At 38.6% G+C, this 16708-nt stretch overlaps 1 protein-coding gene across 1 annotated transcript in view; it reads right to left on the bottom strand.

Annotated features, from left to right (window-relative positions):
• The window catches only part of ctnna2 (catenin (cadherin-associated protein), alpha 2), a 393163-nt gene that overhangs the window by 99425 nt on the left and 277030 nt on the right, over positions 1-16708 (bottom strand). Inside the window, exon 8 of the mRNA XM_042485341.1 lies at positions 14862-14942. Within this exon, the coding sequence (XP_042341275.1) occupies positions 14862-14942 (81 nt within the window). The remainder of the gene's footprint in view (positions 1-14861; positions 14943-16708) is intronic.

Raw genomic sequence — 16708 nt, 5'->3', positions numbered from 1 at the left:
ACCCAGTCTTACTCCGAACTCATCAAACAGTGATGCTAGGTCAGTTGCCCTCAGCGTCTGATACCGACACACAAAGGCAGCCCTTAGCAGTGGTATGTGATGCATCAGGCAACAGCACTTTTTGACGCTCCGAGCAACTGCCATAGTATAAAGAGTGGAAAAAGTCTGCATAGGGTGGGTAGGAGGGAAGGCGGATGGGTCAGAAAAACTCCAGCCTTTCACAGGAGACTAATAATTTCCCAGGTGAAACCAAAAGTCAGTTGAGTTATCAACATTACAAAGTAACATGCTAGTATGTGTAGCATACTATGTTAGTGACATATAACATGATTTTATATTACCTAACCCTAACACCTAACCCTGACCCCGGCCCCTTACCTTAGTAACAAACGTACTTATTTTAAGGCAACCATGAGTTTATTTTCTTCACCTAATTGTGCTTTTGTTGCCTCAACCTAATGAATTAAACCTAAAAACAATGTTTTTTTCATTTTGTAGCTATGTTCTTAGAGACACTGCATACATATAACATGCAGAATCTGTACATTTCCTGTGAAAATTGAAGTATTTTATTTTGTTTGTTTGTTTATTGTTTATTCACAGAGTTTATCAAAAATGTAAATACAAACATGATTTAAGTAAAATTAGACATGTGAAATGGGACACCCTGATAAGCTATTCAAAGCTTGTAAACAGGGGCCCAGGGGCCCTTTTTTGAAAAGCCACGATGCATATAATGTTCATAAATTCAGCACCCTATCACCCAACCTCCAAAACTGATGCTGGGGGGGGTGCCCCCAGTCTTATATTTTGACATGTAGTCCACTGACCAAGCATTCAGTATTTGACAAGTTAGATGTAAGAAAGTGTTTGATGGAGACTTTGACAATGGTATGTCTGAAAAACCTGAAGAATTGCACACAAAAAGCCAGAGCAGAAGTAACAGAATGCAATGCCTAGTTGGTGGAAGGCACATTCTAGCATATATATATATATATATATATATATATATATATATATATAAAATGAACAAGGATAGCAAATACATATGTAATTGACAAACAATATGAGACATATACTACATCAAAATTGATTCGGATCAAGATGCAGTAGTAGACAGTTGTGGCATTCTACCTTTTCCATTTGTGATGCAGATCACTAGGGTATGAAAGCCAGCAGAGTCATAAAATGATCCTCTCTCTATTCAGTATATCCTGATCTCTGTTAAAATGGCTTTCAAAGGCTTTACATTTTTTCTGAGTCAGACAGGAATTGATTTAAATTCAATAATGAAGAGCCTAGTCATCAGGACTGCTTTTGGTTTGGAGTGTAAAAGATTAAAAAAAAAATTATAAAAGAATTGAAAGGACTTATAAGAGCGTGGGGTTCTTTGTTGGACATCTACCAAGTATAAAGATTCCTTACAGGTTGTTGTTGTTGTTGTTATCACTAGTCAATGGCACGTACAAACACATATGCATAGGATAAATGTAAGAGAGAGCTGGGCCTCAGGATGCTCATAAATGCCCGACAGTGAAACTGATTATGACGGTAGGTTTGAGCGGAGAAATGATGCAGACGAGTGATTTCCCAAGTCAGAGTCTCTCCTGCACCATCAGCATTCTAATGCCCACACACCACTCCCACAGAAATCCATCTTCAATCTTTCAGATCTCAGCCTCCTCCATGCTCCACCCCCGCCGTCTCTCCTCTAACACTCCCTCTGTATTTCACTAACACTTAAAGGAAATAGACCTGGAATTCCAATAGATAGCACAGGCTGTGCTCATTATAAGTTAGTGGGGCAGCTATTTTTCTCCCCAGTCATGCAGTGCCACAGTGGATTCCAGGTTCTGAATGCATCAGGTTTTTGTTTTACATATTAATGTTTGAGACTTTTTGAAAAAGTGTTACTTGTGCTGGAATTGCATTCTGACTGTCATTTGTGGCCATACATTTTATTTTTCCAAAGATGGTATTGGCAGCATGAAGACTCAAAAAAACATATTACAAATGAAACACAGCAGTGAGCCAAGACTGCTGTAATGATTCAAACACAGACAAGCAGACAGACAGTTAGGTAGAGAAATAGAAAGAAAGGCTATGTGGGCAAAAGTATGTGGACACATCTGGGCTGTTTTCGTTATTTGGATGAGGTCACTTAATTTCAATTAAGGTAGATCTTAATGTTTCAAGATACAGGGGTATTGAAGACAATAGTAAGCCTCCAACTTTGGGTCAATAATTTGATTCAGAATTGGTTTTTAGTTTCAACATGCCAATGCCAACAGGAACGCATCGAGGTCCTTGAGTCCAGTGTTGTACTGTATATTAAAACTGTAGAGTCCCAAACTACTACCTACTTAACAATGAAAAGTAGTTAAATACAACTTAACTACTCACCTAAAACTAGTTTTAGAGAGTAGTTTAACTTCATCCAAACTACATCAAAGGAAATTATACAATCTTTGTCTGGAATCTCATAATGTTACATGGAACTAAAACTGAAATCATAAGTAAAGGGTAGGTGAGTCTGTTTTAGGGAGTAGGGTCCTCATCTAGGCAGCCAAAAGATGTGCTTTAAGGAGATGATAGGGGCAATTGTTGGGGTGGAATCCGGAAAATATTACTTTTTGGGGAAATGTATAGTGTTCCATTGCAAACATTTTGTTGCAAACGAGGTACTTTTAGTCAAATAACAGGTGACTTATCAAAATGACAACTGTGGCCAATGAGCTGTAGCACTGTGCCAGGCTGTACTGCCAAGACGTTTCATGAGAACACTTTAAATATGGATATTAAATTAACTACTTAAACTACACTAACCAAAGCAGTTAGCTACTAAAACAACTACTGAGATTTGAATACAGTTAAACTGCTAACCAACTCCTGCAGATTGTAGTTAAACTAGTAATAGAACTACATGTAGTTAACTACTCCCTAACACTGCATGAGACACACTTAAAAGCTAATTTTTCCAAGGTCAAATTTGAACTTTCATGTGTAAAGAAATGTTTTTTTTGGTTTGGTGTTGGACTCTTGCCTGGACGTAGCGCTGACCTCAACCTTATCTACGGGGAATTGAAAGATCAGTTGCAAGCTAGGCCTTTTCGCCCACCATCGGTGCCGAAACTCACCATGCTTTGGCTGAATGGCGGCAAATCCCAGCAGAATCTTGTAAAATCTTGTGGAAAGCCTCCCGAGAAGACTGGGGGCTGTTTCAGCAGCATATTGATGGCAATGCTTTTGCAACAATCAAATATGGGTGTAATGTTTAGATGTCTACATACTTAGTTTTAGCACAGTTGTGCCATAGAGTGAGGATCCATAGGTGCATAATTAATTTTACATTACACCCTAAAGAACGATCCTGTTTCAATTAGCCATTAGGAGACTGTGGAGACTAGGAGACTATGAATGAATGAATGACTAAATAAAGAATAAATATTCGTTCCTTTATGGAAAATAGTGCAATTACACTCCCACGTATCCCTCCATCACGCCTCTTATCCTATACATCTCTTTACTTTTGCCATCCACAGAGGGGAAATAGCTAACATTAACAGCAGTGAATCCTACCTGATACTGAAGTGGCTAACAAGAAGCTCTGTGAAATAATTAAGATGATGCATATGCACAGCAAAACTTGACAGAGGAATAACTGTGATGCTCGCTGATAAGTAGGAGGGCTGTGTGATCTTCAAAGATGAGATTAGCATTAATTTGGCACATTTGCTTTTTAATGGGGGAATATTTGTATTTGGTGGGATTAGACACCTGCTTGGCCCTAAAAACAGATGCATCAGATGTTAAGAACATCTCCTATGGTCAGCATATAACTCACAAGTACATAAATGTTAAAAGGACTGCAAAAATACATGGAGAATTATCATGCGTAAACACAAGTATTAAGAGGCTGCCAACTCGACTTGTCTACAGTTTGATGGTCTTAACACATATAAGAGGTGGAAAGGTGGAAACCATGAATTTGCACTTGAAAAGGGAACACTATGTTGAATTTCTCAGTGTTTACAGTTACACTTTGGTTTCTGTTATGTTTCACTTGTGATTCAGAACACACAGCAGTAGGTACCTTGGGGTCAGCACAGGAAAGTTTCTTATTAAAATGTCAAGAGCAATCACAGCATAAACGGCCGGAGTCACGGCTGAGGGGAAACAGCCCGAGCAAATCAAAAATTAAGTAATAGCTCTCATATATGATATCCATCAGGGAGCATGGGAAGATGATTAGTAAGAGGAGAGTGGAGAAATGAAAGGGGGGAAGAGGGACTGACTGATCATCAACAGTCTGAGGACAAACACATTAAATACCTCATTTCAGAGCCTTCATTTAATGTGTCCTGCAAAATGCAATACTAGCCAGGGGAATCCAGTTTTAGACACAAGGCAAAGGGCGCATCAAGGGTGCTTAAAATCTAAGTTTCTATCTTCCTAAAGGAAAACCTGTTCGAGACGATGTGACTGTTGATCACATCCATCTAGCTCAGTTTTTTTTTAAAATGATTATAGGATTCCGATTATCTGATCATAACATGCAATTGACTGTGTAGTAATTGACCGACCAGTTCCACTGACTAGAATCACATGTAAGAACATGTGCAAACCAAATCAGTGTTTGAGGTGGCAAGCAGAGCCCTGGCAGCCATGCTTACCTCAGGACAAAAGCCAGGGATTATCGGACTGTTTAACACCAATAGAGGTAGCAGAGCATTCACAGGGTAGTGATTTATCAGTGAGACACCCTTCTCAACCTTCAGGGCTGCTGCATTCTTACTGAGTGTTCAAGCCTTTGGGAAAGTGTTTCCCCACCTATTTTTTTTCTGCCATAGTTCACATTCAGAGTAAAAAACTATTACAGCTCACCCCACTAACCATTAACTACTAAATTATTATAAATAATACACATATTCAGGGTTGGGGAGCAATGAAATACAAGTAATGTCTTGTTTAAAACACAAAACAGGGGTAACTGTATTCCCTAACAGTTATAAATTGGTGGTACTCTGAATACAGTCTTTAAAAACAGATTACTTGAAGGGTTTGTTGAATTTGTTTTTGTTTTACTTGCTCTGACATGTGCACTATCTGAATTCAACGTGAGCAAGAGTCAGTTTGATTGCGTTGTTTTCTGTTTTAGTTCTAAGTGGTCTAAAGCAACCCAATGCTGACCTTTTGGGCTGAGCTTTTGTCAAAGACCCTGTTTCTATTTCTCCCTAATGCTCATTTTTAGAGGTCCACAATGAACAAAGAATGGCTGATTTTTGAAGTTGAAATAAAGTGTTATCTACTCAACAACTCCTCATTTAACTACAAAAACTGGGGAGATTGCTAGAGGTCTAAACGTTGTGGAAAATGACAATCTCTAATGACAACCTAATTGTTATTGGCTATAAAATGGTTCATGTCAACAGTCATGTTGACGTTCATGTCGATGGCACAGCTTATAGGTAGCCTTCATGGTTTCATTACATGATGTAACAGGAGTGCATATTTAATTTATTCAGTGTGGTTGGAGAGCAATGCTCATTTGCTGTTAGGGCGCAGAGAGAAATTCATATGAAGCATGCCATAACCATAGAGTTTTTTTTTTTTTAAAGATGTCAACAGCAGAGGAGATGCACGGACAGGACACTGTCAGGAATGTGTTTTTGGCATGGAATAAGAACAAAACAGTTGAGCTCAGTTTGAAGTATTCAAAAATTAATCGTAAGTATTTAGAATAGGTTACTTAGCGTGAGTAATCTAATGGAATATGCGACAAGTTACATGTATTCAGTAATCCAAAACATTTTATCAGTAACCCTTCCAACACTGCACACGTTTTGAACTGTGTGTATAATTTACTGGAACTGTGAAACCCAAACTCGTCTTGATGAACAAAAATTTGGCTGGAATTCATGACAACCACAAAAGCTGTCATTGAATGCAATCTGGGCTTTTGCAGAATTGTCCCATATCAACATTCTTTCTGGCAATAGGGTTGTGTGAGGAAGCTTAGTCTGTGATCAAGCAGTTTGGATTCAGCGAGCTAGGGCCCTTACCAGACTACATCGTTTTGTACTATAATGGGCTGTGATTGTGATATGTCTAAACATATTATACACATTTACTTATACAGATACTATTTTTTGTTATTTTTGTCCACTTTTGTGGCAGAAATGAGCTGTCGAAACAAAACTGACATACTAGTATTATCATCTTATACAGCTGATATGGCTAATTTGGCAAACAGTTGCAGATAAAAGGCAACATTATGGGTCATTTGGAGTCTTGTCTCTGGCTACCTGGTGAATGTAAATCCAATATTCGCTCTCCTTATAGCTTTGTTTTCTATCTTCCCAAAGGAGAAATATCTAGCATACTAATTGTATGCACCTCAACAGCTGCACCTGGAATTGATGCTGATGAGAGCGGTAAGAATGAACCATAACAGCAAAGCCTCTAAACATTTTGCAGGCAAAGATTGAAAGGTTTCACAAATATTCTTAAATTGTTAGTCCCAAAAAAGAGTTACTTAACAGCTGACAAATTCCCTGGCAGCTGTTCCTCCTTAACATTATAACAATTAAAAACAGCTGTACTAATCAAGAAACTAATGGCAGAAATGGAAATGATTTCAACATCCCAAAGCAGGAAGAGAGAAAAAATATGCGAGGCAGTTGTGCTATAGGGAATCCTGGAATCAACCATCAGTCAAAATACGGCCCAGAGAGATGACTTGACAGATGCATTCATTACAGACAGGATGACAGGGGGCAGAACACATGGCTCATTTCCAACAACTTTGTCTGGTTGATTACCTAGTGAATACTAATTAAAGAGAGGAACTATTTTTAAAAATTTTTTGCTGCCACCTCTTAATTTCTTTTCACATTGAAAAGGTCATCTTTGTTGCACTGGCATTGTTGATTACAGTCCTGGTTTTAAAAGCAAAACATCGTCTACAAAAATAACAATAAAAATGATGCACAGGTTGTAGTTGTCAGCTCATCCTCAATGCGAAACTCTCAAAAAAGGCCAGAGGCTAAAGCATACTCATGTCTGACGTGAATGAGCTGCACTTTTTTTTCAGATAAAGGCATTATATTTGTTAAGTATGTACATATTTGCTCCAGTTCTCTGTTATTGTGAAACTGAGCCATCCACTCCATGTTCTTGAATTTTAGACAGCTCAACTAAGCCTCCTCTCCAAGAGTCCTCAGCTAAACAACCACTGCTTTTCATGAACCAAAGACCTCTAACTTGAACAGCACTTTATTCGTACTAAGAGAATGGTTGTGCTTTTATGTCATCAGTGTATTTTGAAATACAGCTACTGCTGACATCCATGCAAAATAGAGGGTGGTGACGTCTCTCCAAAGTTCAAGATGGTCTCATGATCGGATGCACAAGCCAAGAGGCAGCTTCCTTCAATAATTGCTCATTAAGAAGAAAAGTAACTTTTACATTAAGTAAACAGGGCTATAATTCAAGTGCATTAACACTAATGTAGGCTTGAAGACCACATTGACTTAGTAAAGCCAAGTCAAGGAGGATGACAGACTTGAAGAGTAAAGAATGCTTAAAACTAAGTCAGCTGAGAGACCACAATCTAGTACATTCTTTTTTTACATTACATTTTTAAAATAAGGGCATTTTCACATAGACTACCCCAGTCATGAGTTCTAAAACCCAGAAATCCTTTAACATATCAGCACCACCGGTTCCCTTGTCTCAAAGTCAATTGGTTTTCTGAATGGGTTTCTGGGTTGGAAGCCCTATATTAGGTCTGCGGTTAACACAAGTTTAAGAGGCTTTTCCATTTTGTTCCATGATATAAAATTCGTCAGTGAGTACCACACTTGCAAACTCTGAAACTTTAATGTGTCTTAGGAAAGGTGGTTGCTAACAAGTGGCTCTGTGAGAACACAGAACATCACACCATCACCTAGAGGAAAAGAGAATCCAAAATAAGATCTTATCTTTGTCCAGTCTACTTTTCCTAGACAATGAGCTCAATTAATCATCAATATGAAATTTTGACCAATTTTTTTCATACTTCTTAAATTCAGCTCGCCTTCCTCTTGTCTCAGCCAAATCCTTCTTTAAGATCTTAAGATTTTCTCTTTTTTCTCTCCCACACTGCAGTCATTTTTATTATGTCTAAAGTAATCCACTCTTGAGATAAGAGTAAGATCCAAAAAAAACTTGACTGGTTTATAATGAGTGTGCACAATTTCAGAAATTTGTCTCAGTGTTCAAATTCAAGTCTCAACTTTGTCTATTTTATCTCTTGTCAGAGTTGAGAAACCCCTGAGAAGCCTATGAGCACATCAAAAGAACTCCTGCCAGAACTCATACTGCAGATTGAAGATGGCAGTAAAGTTCGATCTCGGTCTGTCCGCGGTGGGCTGCATTACTGTCCGATTTAGAGTTATCAGTATAAAATTGACAGTTCTTCGTAGCTAGTTAAAAACTCCCTGTAGTCACATTAAATAGTCCACCTTTGTGGTTTAGTACAATTCTGTTCAAACCTGATCGTGCCACACCAGAGTATACATGAACTGTACTCAAGACCACCTTTTAAAGTAGGTGCGATACACAATGTTCACACATATCAAGAAAACTGGACTTGGAGTCAAATATACTTGACCTGGGTCGCTGATGTGAAAGCCCGCTGAATTGGAAAATGAGACTACATCTTTCGACATCGTGTTGCACAACTCTGGCACAGTAATGACATCAGGTCTGGCTAAGACAAAATATTTTGGTGTTATTGTGATGAAACAGGCAAGCGAATGCACATGCATATTAAATTATATAAAGAACCTCAAAAAACACTCCAGATTTGTTGTGTCTATTAATAAGCTGAACTAAAAAACCGGCCACTATCCTAAACAACAAGGACTGCCAATTTTCAAACTTGAGTTGATGTTGTTATTATTGGGCAACTGGATTACTCATTAGCTTGTCTTGACATTTTATTCCTCTGATCTGTTAAGACATCTCATCTGGCATTTTGCATTTCTTATGCGGAAATAAGGTTTAAGCTCTGCCAATTTGAAGTTAAACTTGAAATAAATTAATTAAATTGACTAAAAACAATGACTTAGAATTATAACCCCAAGTTTTATGGGCACATGGGCTTTGCTCTGTAATGGGGCTTTATGGGCTCAACCACTCATCCCTAGGCACACTGCAAATTTGCATGTAAATGCTTAACAAACAAGGATGCGAATACTCAATGCTATGAGCAGCTCAGGGGCTCTTCAATAGCAGGTGAGCTGTTTAAGGACAACAGCTCAGATAATCAGCATTTTGTCAAGAGTTATAGTTTGTGCAAGCTTGATTTGAGTAGAGGCTCTGTGCATTTAAAGTGTAGGAGGTAGGGACTTTCAAAGTTTCAAAGTTACCAAAACATAGTATCAAAAGATGCTATCCCTCCAAGCATCCCTCCTCTGAGCAAATCTTCAAAAATTATGGCTAAGGTTAGGCAACTAAAAGTCTTTTTAAGGTTAAGGAAAGATCAAAAGTGGTTGCAGATAATACAAAGGCAAATGTAAACATTTTGTGACTGTAGGCGAACTCCTGCATAAAAGCCAAAGTCGCTGCATGCACATCCACTTCCCCTCCAACTCTACACCTACACTACATCTACTGTGCTGAATAGTATCCAGCCCAGACCATTTTCCTTTCAACTCCTCTACCTTGTCACATTTTCAGTGACATCCAAGCTATGCATGCATGAATACATGAAAGCATTTGATTTACTATCAAAAAAGGCAGTACTAAATTAGAGAACACATTATTGACAATTTCTATTTCAGATCAACAACAGTATAATGGATTAACATCGGTTAGTCAGAATTATTAAACACTTTAATCAAACTTTCATCATTCACCTTTATACCTCGAAAATGTGTGATACAATTCAAGAAGCCACAGAGATAACATTCTGGCTGCCTTGGAAGTTTGACAGATAATTAAATCATTTTCTTTAGAACATCTAAAATATCTTGCCTTGAAAATCTGCAAAAACAAGGTTACTCCATTCAGTGGTGCAGAATACTGAAATTCAGCTGAGTGCCCTGTCTGACGTCACTGGGTCTTACAACAGCATAGTTTCTGGACACAGTCTGACACTATTTAAATCTGACTTAACCAGTTTTTCTTATTTTTAATCTGCTTTAACAGGTATTCCTCCTTCTCCTTCGGTTACTCTTGGTGTGCCACAAGGACCAGATTAAGGTTGCTTATTGCTTTCCAAATGTTCTTTCTCTTGTCCATATTATTCACAAACAGAGTATACAATATACTTCCTTCATAAGGCAGAGGTTGGTTATTGCTTCTACGAATACCTGCAATATTACTTCAATATATTGTATGCCCTATATTGAAATGTCTATTTTATGTTTGAAAGCCACAATATTAGTATTTTATTTTTATTATATTAATGATGCATCGCATGGGAATGATCAGTGCCTCTATAAATTATGCCTACATCCTGTACCAGAAGGTCAGCATGAATGAAACCCCACTGCTGCCAGCACCAGATGTACAGCAAGGAAGGCAGAGGGTCACCTGCTGCTAGAAGGCTGGTAATACATAAGGGGCACTGGCTTAGAGAGAAGTTTTAGATAAAAATAAACCAGAGCTTGTTGTCAGGTGATGAAAGTGCATAAAATGTAGTTTTGATAGTCAGATAACCTAGATATTTGCTGTCTTTTTTATGTCTGATGAGAACATTATTTTTCATTTCATTTATTTTAATTTTGTGAAAACAAAATGGAACTAATTTTCGACAGCACATTAGACAGATCCTCTTTTCTATAAATTAACATAACATTTCAACAGTCCTCAGCTGAGCACAGAGAGATTTTCGCTTTTTTTTTTGGAGAAATTATACAACATAATTCTCTGTACCATATTCTTTTTTTTTAATTGTAAAAGTGCAGAGTTTTGGTTTAGTTCATATATCATCAGCCTTTTGTCCTTAGTCCTGGCAAAAACAGATTCTCTAAAGAAACCAATACTTAGATTTTCATAATTAAAAAAAGCATCATTAAACACAGTTGCGAGTTGCAAAATAATCTGCATGTATCTTTAAACCAAGAACCAATAACATATGTAAATTCGAACATATGTAAATTTCATGTGCTGGCCCACAGAGGGGCACGGTCAAGCCTTCAGGGAGGCTCGGCTATTTGTTTTACATTTTATCATTGTCTAAGTTAGTGTGTGTGTGTGTGTGTGTGTGTGCGTGCGCGTGTGTGCTTATGTGTGTGCCTGCCTTTGTGCACAATCCTGTGGAACTGCAAAAAAAATGTTATGTTTGCTATTGTGGGAAACACACTAAAATAAAAGAAAGCTGAGTAAATGGACATGGTTGTGAATATAGACTTCGGTGGTGATTGAACGGCTCTCGTCAGGAGATGTGGATGATTAATATCTATTGTAAATAAAAGGCAACCGTGTAATCATTGTGGATGGAGACAGGATTAACAACAGGTTGCCAGGCTGTAATTTTTGAGTGGTGAAGGTTGGTTCAACACTTCCTTTCACATCCATCATTTATCTGGTTTGGATAGAAAACATACTCTAATGTCATGTTTGTGATCAAACATTCTTTTAACATTTGCATGATGACAAATGCACCATTGTCTTCATCACACTAGGGAGTGTTGTTGAAATTTACATTTATTAAGAAAACAAAAAAAGGGGTGGGAACGATGTGTTTGACATCTACTGAATTTGCCCTGGATAACAGACAGCTTAGCATTGTCTTGCATGTAAACAACAGCATGAAAGGGAGAAAAAAAAAAAGAAGAAAAAAACAATGCTGCATTTCTCTGGCGGTGTTGTCACAAGGCTTGTTCGGTCTTACCTGCTCCCATTTCATAAACGTTGTCTGTCATTTGTACTTGTCTGCTGTAATATTTGATCCCTCCTTTTCACAATGGAGCCTGAATGCGCAATTGTGCTCCTCCCCTCAGGAAGGTCTTGTGTCTCTACACGGCGCCACTGACTTGCTAAACGCATAATTACAGTATCACAGCTCTATGTAATGCCTGCATGTGTGCTATGTGTTTGCCCTCCCATCTAAACTCGAAGCTCAAACAGACCGCCCATTCTGTCAAGCCAAACCCTGAGTCAATAGAGCATCCTGTCAGAGTGAGTACCGCCTGCCAGCCTGTCAGGCAGCCCAACCAAATGCCCAACGGGAGGGTGACTTATAGCCTCCCATCTGGAATGATCCCCTGGTCTTAAGAGGTCAGAGAGGACACAACCACCACGACTCTGTGCAGGTAGTTGCTATTGTCAATTTTGCCGGAGAGCCTCTCCTGCACACAAAAAACCTATCTTGCACAGCATGACAGGAAAGGGCTGTTTGGGAGTGAAACAGTATTCAGGGAACACATCTCATGTCCTGATGGCTTATATATGGGCCCTGCTTTTTCTGGGGCAAGATGCGTGCTCAAACGTGCTCCAATCTTTACTTAAAGGTGTGAGGTACAAGTCACTAGAACTTGAGTTTTAATTAATAAGAATTGAAAGAGTATCCCAGAAGCATACTTGAATGATTGTATTACATCAACAGACACTTGCAAGTGCTCATTAAGTGTCCATTTTTTTTCCAACAATGGTACAGATTATGTTTTTCATACTCTGCAAGATCCAACAGGGGAAGATTAATTTCGTCCTCAATGATGATGAAAAATAAATCAATATTGCTTTTGAGTTCTTATGTTGCATATCACAGCATGAATCGCCTTCTTATTCATCTCTGTTACAGTGTAATTTGGGAGGTAATTTAACGGCATGTTTCTGACCCCGTTACTGGTGACCTGTCCCTGAACCCTTGTGATGCTTTATCAGAATGGAATATCAAGCTTTGGCAGCAACGAGGCTTGGCCCAGTACATGCTGCTGTCTCGTGTCTCACAGATACTTTGATTTTTATTCATTGTGTTAAATGTTGTATTGATGTCTGTCTCTGTACAATGCTTCTGAGACTGTGAACGGTGACTGTATGGGAAAGAGAGAGAGTAATTAAAAAATAAGTTTAGGTTTTGCTACTGTCAAACTGTCAAAAAGATATTGTATTTTCACTGTTGTACATAAAACAGCAAGAACACATCAGTGAGCAACAATTTTCAAATGTGCAACCAGTCGCATCCCAAGAGATTTTTGTAGGGATGGCTAGATAGAGCCAATGAAAAATGTGCAGTTCCACAATAATCCTGTTTTATCTTTATATGTGAAAGACAATTAATTATTCTTCAAATTGACTGATTGGCCTTTTCCTTAGAGACAAATATACAACTTGAATTTGAATGAGGACATTCATCGTAAGGGAAAAAACCTAAACTTAAGCCCTCTAAACTTCAGGGGAGACTTGTTGATACACACAGAACACATTTTGATTCAAATAAGTTGAGATGAAAGTTAAAGCACTTGAAAATGGACATGCCACTTGTTCTCTATCCAAAATTTAGCCTATCTTTGGTGCTTTATTAAGCCACCTTCTCATCATGCTATGCCAACATGGTTGGAAGCAATGGTTGCCCTAAGTTGTTCAGTTTCACTGGATACTGAAGTGGCTGTGGCTTGTGAGATAGAACAGATCAACTTATCGAAAGATTGGTGGTTGATCTCCAGCTCCTCCAGTCCGCCTGCCGAAGTGTCAAGATGCTGAACCATAAATTAGTCCTGATAGCTATGCCATAGGTGTGAGTCCATGTGAATGCAAAAAAAACAAAAAAAAAGCTGACTCTAAGAAAATATTAACACGTCACAACCTCTTAAAATGATATATTGGGATTTTTGAATGAGACACTTATGTATATATAATGTATTACATACAGTAGCTGGCGGTCAACAAGCTCCCAGTTTGCAGAAACAGATGGGGAATGCACCCACAGCTCAGCATTACCATGCTGTATACAGGGGCCAATATCAAAATGTATTCTAGCAACTTTAATAAATGCTTACCTAAAAAATACAATATCCGTCTAAGTGGATGCTGTTTTTAACGTGAAGTCATTTCAGTCAGATCGTGTAACAGCCGCTAACTGCACTTTCTGAACAAAACAGCTGATTGGCAGCAGAAGAGAAATGTAGTGCTAAAGAAAAAGGCTGTGTGACAGTGAGGTTAAGTGGTGAAAATACTCTAAATACAGTGTCTACTTGGACTGATGTTTTTTTTTAGTTAGGTCTTTATTAAAGTGGCTAAAATATGTTTCGATATTGACTCTTGTCGGGGTGCGTGCCCTGTCAGCCGCCAGCAACTGTATGTAATACACTGACTCTACATAGGTATCTCATACAGCTCCACTTTAAAAATCCCAAACTACCCCTTTAAAGACAGTTATTTCAACCTCCAATTATTTCGCCGGGGGGGGGGCAGCAATTTGTATTAGGGCTCCCCACCACTTGTGTGCCACTGTGTGTAACATGTTCTCTGACTGAGATGAAAATTTAGGGCACTGTAGTTTTTTATCTGAAAAGATCCACATAAACTGTCCCCACGTTCTAAATAAACATTAGAGCACAGAATCTGCGGCTGAAAAAAGTCCCAAACAAATGCTTACTCCCTTTCGAAAAGTGCTTGCTGGAAGCTGCAGTGCCCAGCTGTTTGAGGTTATTATTTAGCCTTTTTAAAAAATAAACGACTACGTTTTTAAAGTCCTTAGTAGGAAAGAATGGGCTTGGGGCTGTGTACCACAAGTAGGGTAAGAAAGTATTGAGAGATGGACGAAACCACAACAAAACATCAGAAAAAAACCTTTAAAGTGACTTAATTTAAGCAGGTAGATACAGTGTATAAAAGAGACTGAGATGTAGCATGAAAGACACACTCACCTGTCTGCGCAGGTCCCTGGTCTTTTTGGTCATCTTATCGATGGCTGAGTTCAATGGGTCACCTTTCTCTTTCCTGCCAGTCTGTGAAAGGAAACAAAAGCACTATGTTAACACAGTTACAGTTCATATTTTTACAAATACATGCCATTAAAGTCTTTTCTGTTTGCCTCCCAACATTGCACTGTATATTTCACAGTGTTTCCCTGTTGAAGTGACTTGACCAAATCCTATGGGGTATTTTAATTGTAAACTGCCAATTCTGAAAACACACATTGTCACTGAACATGTGTTGACATTACAAGCATTCCATGATTAGACTGCAGTCAGTGAAAACATGACTCAAACATTTTGATATGTTTCTTTGCAACTACCCTATCTGGCAAGTATCAATTTAGTTGTCGCCAATTCCCCTGTGTGAAGCACTTCCTGTCACTGCCAACTCCTACTGGTGACTTTAGGAGAGTGTAGACTACCATGTGCTCCACCTGACACACACAGAGTCACCAACTGCTTCTTTTTCACCTGACAGGGGGCGAGCTCCACTGGGAGAGCAGCACGGAGCTTCACGCTATTCCAGATTTCCCCTACTCTCCAGTTAACAAGCAGAAACTAGGACAGGATCTCGTGCTGCCTTTCATACAGAAATATTGCCAATTGTGCTCATTGAGACGCCTGGCCAAGAAAGAGGCTCCACTTTCCGCTATGCCACCTGGGCGCCCCATTTACCACTTACAAGCTCTACTGTTTTGCTCTGCAACCATGGAGAAGAGTAGGGTGATTTATACAACTCCAGTTATTAGATTTTCACTTTTACTATCTGACTTGGTATGGCAGCTTAGCCTGGAGGTTATAAAGATGCTGTCAGTGTCTTGGAGTGAACCACTTCTGCTCCAGGACACATATAAATGATACGGTACTCTGATCCCTCTAGAGAAACGCATACATGTGTCTCAGGCAGTGGGAAGTGGTAAAATTCAAATGGTGCTGTACTGAATGTACCATATGTGAATAAAGGTTAAGTTTTACAAAGATAAATGAAAAGTTTTGTCACTGCTTTATTAAACAGATAACTGCATAACACTTAATGAGTTGCTACAGCATGATAAAGGATGTTCCCTAATTTCTCTGCAAGGACTATGGGTATTACAGTCTCTGTTCCTGTCAAAACAAGACTGAAGTTTGAATGACTGCAGGAAACTGTCTGGTTGCTTAAAGTTTGTAAAATTTTTGCTGCATTAATTACAAGCATACAATAGGCAATCTGGGTTGAAAAAGATATACTTACTATACAGTATGTCCGTTTTTTTCAATTAAACCCTTTGCGTTTTACAAACCTACCATACACTACAAGACTTTGGAAATATTTTAAGAAGAAGGAATGGAACGAGAATGGGAGATGAGGCACCTAGACAAGAGCCAAAGCCTACAACTCTTCACCCAAAATCCACAACCACCACCACTGACAGTGGGCTGTCTTGTCTTTTACCATGATCTGACAGCCTCTCACATCGAAAGACAATGTGAGCGTTTTGTCACACACTTTTTTGAAAAGACTGGAGATCTTGCAGAGTCACTTTTTTGCAAACTACAACTAGATTCCTTTATTATGTCGAACTCTTTTTAAGAAATACAACATATAAACACTTTCTTACATCTCTGCAAAAACACAGAACTCTAAAAACACAAGATAAAAGGCATCATATGTATCACTCAGTATCACTAAAATCTATAGAATTTGTATACAGAATATGTATTTGTTATTTGTTATTGTATTCTTGTATTATATGTATTCTAGAGGGAGAAGACCGTTGAAATGGGAGGCAAATTGTTTCAAAAATGAAGATGTC

The sequence above is a fragment of the Plectropomus leopardus genome, chromosome 4 (assembly GCF_008729295.1).
Source record: "Plectropomus leopardus isolate mb chromosome 4, YSFRI_Pleo_2.0, whole genome shotgun sequence".
Lineage (NCBI taxonomy): Eukaryota > Metazoa > Chordata > Actinopteri > Perciformes > Serranidae > Plectropomus > Plectropomus leopardus.
Note: the sequence above shows the minus strand (reverse complement) of the source record. Positions and strands in the feature narration are given on the sequence as shown.